This window comes from Chondrus crispus, genomic scaffold (assembly GCF_000350225.1).
Source record: "Chondrus crispus Stackhouse genomic scaffold, scaffold_652, whole genome shotgun sequence".
Taxonomy (NCBI): domain Eukaryota; phylum Rhodophyta; class Florideophyceae; order Gigartinales; family Gigartinaceae; genus Chondrus; species Chondrus crispus.
This window is the reverse complement of record NW_005178657.1, coordinates 7,447-14,751: the sequence shown is the minus strand read 5'-3', so window position 1 is coordinate 14,751 and position 7,305 is coordinate 7,447. Positions and strand designations below refer to the sequence as shown.

The window sequence follows — 7,305 nt, the reverse complement described above, 5'->3', positions numbered from 1 at the left end:
TCCTAAGTTCTAACTTCATTGTTGCGTTTACCGACGACATCCGTCCGCACAACGCATGTTTCCTAATGGAGAAAGGAACTTGGAAGATTTTGTGGGAAACTCAGAAGAAGAATGGATTGTACACTCTCGACATGAACAATTCAAAATCAAACATGTCTTTGACAACAGTCGCTATGAACGTCAACAAGAATCCTGCCCTGGAGTGGCATGGGAAGACTGGCCACCTTGGCATTAACCGCTACATCAAGCTTTCTCATGCAGTCGAATCTGTTCCGTTCTTTGAAAAATCCATCCTTCAGCAACTCGATTGCGTCCCTTGCTTAAAAGGGAAAGCTCATCGTGCTCCTTTGTCTAAAAGTGGATTCATCACAAAACAGCCACTGGAGTTGATTCACATTGACATTTCAGGTCCTGTGACTCCAAGTGTCGCTGGGAACTCCTACACACTTGCAATACTGGACGACTACACTGGTAAGTCTGATGTCTTCATGCTCATGACAAAGAATGAGACATATAGACATCTCGAATGGTACCGCAACCGCTCACAGACTGAGTTTAACGATCAGCTTCGGCTTCAGAACATTAAGCTGGATCGGGCTGGGGAGAACAAAGGGGAAGACGTCAAGGAGTTCAGTCACCATTACGGCATCAAGCTTGACTACTCTCCTGCTTACGCTTCTGAAAGCAACGGATCTGCAGAACGACTTATCCAAGAACACTGGGTAAGAGCAAGAGTTCTTCTCTTTGCGAGTGACCTACCCCTCAAGCTATGGGGAGAGGCCATAAATCATGGCAACTGGCTCCGCAATCGCGCCCCCTCTGAGCGCATCAAAGGTGAAATTCCCATTCTGGCTTGGAACCCTAATACTCGGATCGACTTCACAATGGTTCCGGAATTTGGGCAGAAAGGACATGCGTTCATCTATAGACCAAAAACCACTCGCCAGAAGAAGCTTCTTCCTCGCACCGTGTTTGGACACTTCGTGGGTATGGAAAGTGAAGTCACTCTATTTCGCATCTTCGTTCCGTCCACGCAGAAGATAATCATCACGCGTGCACAAGACTTCCATCATGACAACTCGGAGCATCTACCGAGTATGTCGACATTTATGGATGGTATCTCCCGTGAAATGGAACTCGATGCCTTCGGACAACCAACATTTCCAGACGAAGATCCGGCTCCCAGTATTGAAGGCGAATACGATGGGGAAGAGCAGTTGATATCTGTACTCACTGCAGCCTTAACACATCACCCTACAGTGTTTGTGTCGAAGAAAACTATTCGCGATCCGCTTCTTCCGCGTTCTTTCTCACGCGCCTGTGAAGACCCAAACTGGGCTGCCGCCATTGACAGAGAGTTCGATGCTCTTGTCGAACGTCGGACATGGATGCTTATCCCTCGGACTGTAGATATGCATCCAGTCCCATTTACTTGGGTATTCAGACTCAAGCCGCTTGACGACGTTGGGAACGTCCTTCACAAAGCTCGGTGCTGTGTACGTGGTGATCAGCAGAAGCCATTCACTGACTACGATCCAGACAACACCTACGCTCCAGTGGCCACACACGAAACGCTTCGCATCTTGCTGGCGTTCGCAAGTAGTCACAACCTGGAGCTCGAAGGCGCAGACATTTCTAATGCCTATCTCTACGGCAAACTTGACATTCCAGTTATTATGGAACAGCCCACGGATTCAAGTCGGCTTCAAAGGAAGCCTGGTCATGTTGCTGAAGTACATGGTTCCATGTATGTAACCAAGCAAGCCGGAAAGATATGGGGTTCTCTACTGGAGACTTGTCTGAACTCTTGGAAGTTCAACACCTCGCGATACGACGCTCGACTCTACTTCTTCCGCAAAGGCAACGAGTTTGTCATTGTCGCTATTGTGGTCGATGACATAGCATTTGCCTCCAATAGCACGCACTTGATGTCATGGTTCAAGGAAAGATTGTCGGCTCAGTTCAACGTTAAGTTGTTCGGTACACTTTCTTCCTTTATTGGATGGCAGATCTCCAAAGAACCCGACCACATCAAGGTCCATCAGACGCGCTATGCTGAGTCACTCCTACTAACTCACGGACTTGATCAAGCCAACTCGGTCTGGACTCCTCTGCCTTTGAATGCGGACCTGCTCCCTGCACATCCAGGTGAACACTTGCTGTCGCAAAAGGAGCACTCTCAGTACCGCCGAATCATCGGTGGTCTCAACTACTTGGCAGTTTGCACCCGTCCAGACCTTTCATTCCCAATATCTGTCTTAGCCCGCCACTTACATGCACCCACCCCCCGACACATGTCGTACTTGAAACGTGTCTTGAGATATGTGTCTGGTACATTGGACTATGGGCTACATTTCCGACGCAATTGCAACTTCAACCCAGACTCTATTGTTGCTTGCGTTGATGCCGATTGGGGAGGATGCAAAGACACGAGGAGGTCAACAACTGGATTCATTATCGCCATCAACGAAGCACCAGTTTATTGGAGAAGCAAACGTCAAACAGTCATCTCCTTGTCCTCCGCTGAAGCCGAGTACATTGCTCTCTCCTCTTGCACTAAGGAATTATCATGGCTTCGAAAGCTGTTCTGGGAATTCGCTCATGCATTGCAATGGAATGATAAGGAAGCGTTTGTCGCAAGTAATGTCATGATTGACAGTACTGCAGCTCAATCTCTCGCTACGAATTCTCAAGTCTCTGCAAAGAATAAGCACATCGACTTAAAGATTCACCATGTCCGTGAACTTATTGAGAATTCTGTGGTTCAGCTGACTCATGTGAGCTCTGAGAATCAACCTGCAGATTTATTGACAAAGATAATGTCACCTCAGACATTAAGTCAAATGGTTGACCTAATTCGTCTTGAGAAGTTTTAAGGTACTGAAAGCGCTACTCCAAGGGACGGTACACACTCAACTAATCGGTATGTTTCAATATCCACTGCGTTTTACGTCTAACAGTTTCTTTGTTTTGCGTCGTTTTATTTTCTAGCAGATGTGTGTGATACCGTCCTGCTCGATTTACCTTCTCCGTTTTTCCTGCAAAGGTTTTGGGAGTTTACTGGTTTTCTTGTCAAAAGAGTAGTTGCTACGTTGTGGTCACGTCGAGGAAAGAGTTTTCTGTGTAATGTGCCCTGTGTTCTGTGGGAAGTGTGCACAATGCTGTGTCGCTTTTTCAACTGCAGAAGTTGTACTGCGTGAATGAGCATACAAAACAAATTGGTCGATGAACAAAGGTGTTGTTAAGTCTTTGATCTATGTTTGACAAAGCCACAGGAAGATGGTGCAAGGGTCCAGAAGTAGTTTTACATCAAAAAGTTTGTGATGTGGTTCAGTTGAACGGAATATGTCTTCCGAAGGACGGTGCCAAGATAGGCATATCATAGGGCCTTTGGCCATGAGGTGGCGAAAGCCATTTTGTCCAATAAGAACGCTCCGGACCGCCGCCGTCCATACTTGGACGGCTGGCATTGGGCGACGAATGTAGTCGGACCAAAAGGGAGAATTTTGTATGCGCACCATCGTAGATTTAACTATTAATTAGTAATCTACACTCGACGGCGGCGCGGTATCGCGCCCACCAGTCTCGGACTGGATGACATAAAGTTGTGTGACCGGGGGCAGCTCGCCCCCTCACACCGGGAGAAGACACACTCTCGATCACGTTTATTGCTCACCTCGTTCAGAGGCTTGCCGAGGGCCTCATATCGCACGACGCACAGCGTGTCTGCAGTGCAGACAGTGCAGACTCTGCACGATGGGATCGAGGCGACAATATGCTTGTCTATCGGCTGCTACAGCGACTGTCAGCCATTGTAATTACAGTAAAATTGTTGGCTTGATTATTGTCTGCACTATGGTGCAGACATTTTCGGCAGTAGTGCGGACATCTGCAATTTTTGCACTGCACTGAACCCCGCCAAGCCCTTTTCAGTAACATTACGGTTTTCCCCAAAACCTGTTAATGTCACCGCTGTCACGGCGCGTATGTCCCCGTCAGCCGGTAGACAAGAGGGAGAAGACCAACCGCTTTGGCAAAGAAGTCACGCGACAGGATATATGCGTGCTCTGGATGTGAGAGGCGACGTGTGCTTTGCAGTCAACGCGTCGGGCCAGCAAGTTCGGCACGGTTGCCCGTTTCTAGAGATTTGTTGAAGAGAGATATTTTTTCAAATATTTTATAGTCGCACTGTGCCACCAACAGGGCACAGTGACGCTGATGTAGGAGAGTGTTTTGTCTCATGTATTGATTATCACACAGTATAACCTGTAACACGCAAAATACATATATAAAATAGATTTCCTACTTAATAATAACACAACCCGAATAGTTTTCGACATCTTCCTCTCCTCGCTAGGTACACCTTGCGTTCTTGTCATGCGCCGCTGTCGTCCCCTCCTTTCCTTTTTGCGCTCGATTTTTCTAGCATTCTCTTCGTCCTCTTGTACTCGAAAGTCCTTTTCGCCCCGCAAACCCCACTCTCTTTGCCCCTGCAGCCGTATTCCTGTATTCTAATCCCTTTCCCTCTCCCCGTCCTCGCTCTCTGTCCTCTCTCTCTGTCCTCTCTCTCTGTCCTCTCTCTCTCTCTATGTCCACTTTCTACCCCCCCCCTTCCCCCTTCTGTCCTCGTTATCAGTCCTCGTTATCAGTCCTCGTTATCAGTCCTCCTTATCTGTCCTCTCTGTCTGTCCTCTCTGTCTGTCCTTGCACGGTCGTCTCCCTCTGTCCTCACACTGTCCGTCTCTCCCTGTCCTCGCGCGGTCCTCCCTCGTCCTCCCTCGTCCTCTTGTCTTATCTCTTCCTATCACATCCTATCTCGTCATCTCTCGTCCTCCTTCGTCCTCTTTCTATCGTCTCTCGTCGTCTCTCGTCCTCTTTCTATCCTCTCTCTTATCCTAGTTTGTGCTCTCCATATTCTCTCTCGTCCTCTGTTGTCCTGCTTTGCATTCTTTACGTCCCTTCTTGTCCTCTCCTCATCTTCTCTCCCGTCCTCCATTTTGTCTTCAACCATCGTCCTCTGCGTTTCTGTGTTTCCCCTAATTGTTATACTGACGCAGGAAAGAGAATACAGTGGCTCCGCAGGGACTGTACTCTGCGCTCTGCACCTGAAAATGTACTAATAATTCAGTCATAATGACTGTGTCAGTGGTCCCCAGATAGGCCCAGTTGATATTTTCTGCGCGTGAGTGGAAGTCCTTTTGGGGAGATCTAAAAGCTCTGTTGGTCAAAAAGCATACATGTTCTTGCTGTTTCTCAACTGCGCAATGCGCTGGCCATCCAATCAGGACATAAGCAGCAAATTTCATTTCATCAGGCGCTTACCAACCACCTAACCATTCTTCTGTAAACATCTGGGTCGTACATTTGAAATTCGCACTCTGCCTGTGTTCTAGAGAGTATCATATTTCAGTGCTACATAGAATTCGTGCAAAAGACTGAGACTGAAAAGTGGTGGGTGTTAATTCTTCCCCTACTACGCGTTACAACACATCACAGCGCAAGACCGTGATATAGTGAATGGCAATTCTTTTGGGGCGATTTCAGATCCTTACTGTTAAATAGCTGACGTAAAGCAGATCAGCAGTGCCTGTCAGTGCACTCTGAAAATGGAAGTTATTGATGCTCCACTTTTGCTCATCGTATTCTTCACAGAGGCCTCGCGACATGGGTGCTTAGAATCCAATGGGCAGCCCATCTTCAAATCTGTTTTCGGATCAGTTCATCCTTTGAGTGCCATACCAGTCTACATCGCAGCAACCGCGGCGACTTTTTCAACGCAACAGTTTTTTTTCGCAAGTCACAACCCCTTTCAAGACTTTGTCTGCTCCTAGACGTATCGCTACGTAGAATTCTGGTCCCTTCAGCCCGTTCGACATAAGCTGTCTGCGAAAGTTTGTTTTATTCAGAATTTGGGTATCTCAGGACCGTATTCCTTTTACAGCTCTTCTCTTTCTTCGTTGAATACGTCATCCGTCAAATGGTCGTCTGCATCCATAGCCCGTTTTCCCATGACTTCCAATTCTCCCACCGTCACAAGGCCAGCCCCACCATAGGAATCAGGAGCCGTGGAAACAAATCGCTCTCCATTTCCGCTGAGGTCCACTGTCCAAGCGAAGAAATTTCCAGATTGCGAGTGCTCGTGCGGAAGCCAGATGGACTCGGCTAATGCCCATTTTGACTTTCTCCTGCCTTTCACTTCTTCAAACATGTACATGACACCGTGGTCTTTTCCATTGCCCTTATTAACCCCCGGTGCGCCAACGACGACAGCTTTTCCGTCCCCAGAGAGCGCAACGGAACCTCCGAAATTATCCTCCATGGCCCTCTTTCCAGCGACCAATTCCTGAAAGTGGTCAAATCTGGGCTGCCCGGCCTTTCCTTCTTTCCTGACGAAAAGATAGGCAGCGCCTCTATAATCGGCTTCCCCATCAGCACCAACGACAAGTTTAGTCCCTTTGCTATCCATAGCAATTTTGAAGCCGAAGAAGCCAAACTGCTGGGCATTAGGCGACTCGAGGCGTTGCGCAAATGTCCAGTTGGTGGAAACATCCGGTCTAGTATACACATAGACTGCGCCTCGTTCCTCCTCAAACCCTGTACTCCCCACCGCCATAAGATCCCCCTTACCATTGATGACCAGACTAATGCCAAAATTGTTGCGAATGCGAATCCCCCGCGGCCCTGTCGAATCGGTAATATCCGGCGGGGCTATCCTCTGCACCAGGCTACACTTGCGACATCTTTCCTTGCAACTATACGAGTAAACCTCGCCATTGTTTGCGCGTCTCCCCTTTGCGCTAGCAACAATGGTGCTACAAGCATCATCCACGGCGACCGCCCACCCAAACACATCGCCCCCCCTCCTATGGGAATTATGCAACATACCCAAATCGGTCCACTTATCGGCGTCGTTATCATAGGCGAAGACAAAGACGGCGCCCTTCTGCAAGTCATGGCCCGGGGCGCCGATGACGAGGGCGTCGGGGCGTTCGGTGCAGGCGCACGAGAAGCCGAAGCCGCTGCCGCGGGACACGGCCCTGAGCTCGCGGGGCTTCTTCTGCTGGGCCGGCTGGGTGTGGTTTGCGCAGAGGCGGGTGCGGCGCCAATGGTGCGGCTTGTCGCCGGGGGGCGTGACGAGGTCGTACACGTAGACGGCGCCGCGGAAGCTGTCGAAGCCGTTGGCGCCGACCAGCAGGCGCGTGCCGGCGCGGCTCAGAGTGACGGCCTGGCCGAACTTGAGCTTGTCCGCGCGGTCGGCGAGCGGCGGCTGCAGCACTAGCGGGCGGGGCGGGGCGAGATCGACGG

General features: G+C 49.5%; 2 protein-coding genes across 2 annotated transcripts; both read right to left on the bottom strand.

Moving 5' to 3' along the window:
- Window positions 1-5,935: 5,935 nt before the first annotated feature.
- On the bottom strand, window positions 5,936-6,613 carry CHC_T00000855001 (hypothetical protein). The gene has a single exon (XM_005710947.1). It carries the CDS (start codon window positions 6,611-6,613, stop codon window positions 5,936-5,938), a length of 678 nt encoding a protein of 225 aa, XP_005711004.1.
- A 95-nt stretch (window positions 6,614-6,708) lies between these two features.
- On the bottom strand, window positions 6,709-6,918 carry CHC_T00000854001 (hypothetical protein). The gene has a single exon (XM_005710946.1). The coding sequence runs from the start codon at window positions 6,916-6,918 to the stop codon at window positions 6,709-6,711; it is 210 nt and encodes a 69-aa protein (XP_005711003.1).
- Window positions 6,919-7,305: the final 387 nt, after the last annotated feature.

Bases quoted from the DNA above. Each gene is read 5' to 3' on its own strand.
- CHC_T00000855001 (XM_005710947.1), bottom strand. From the start codon at position 6,613: ATGGCGGTGGGGAGTACAGGGTTTGAGGAGGAACGAGGCGCAGTCTAT.
- CHC_T00000854001 (XM_005710946.1), bottom strand. From the start codon at position 6,918: ATGATAACGACGCCGATAAGTGGACCGATTTGGGTATGTTGCATAATT.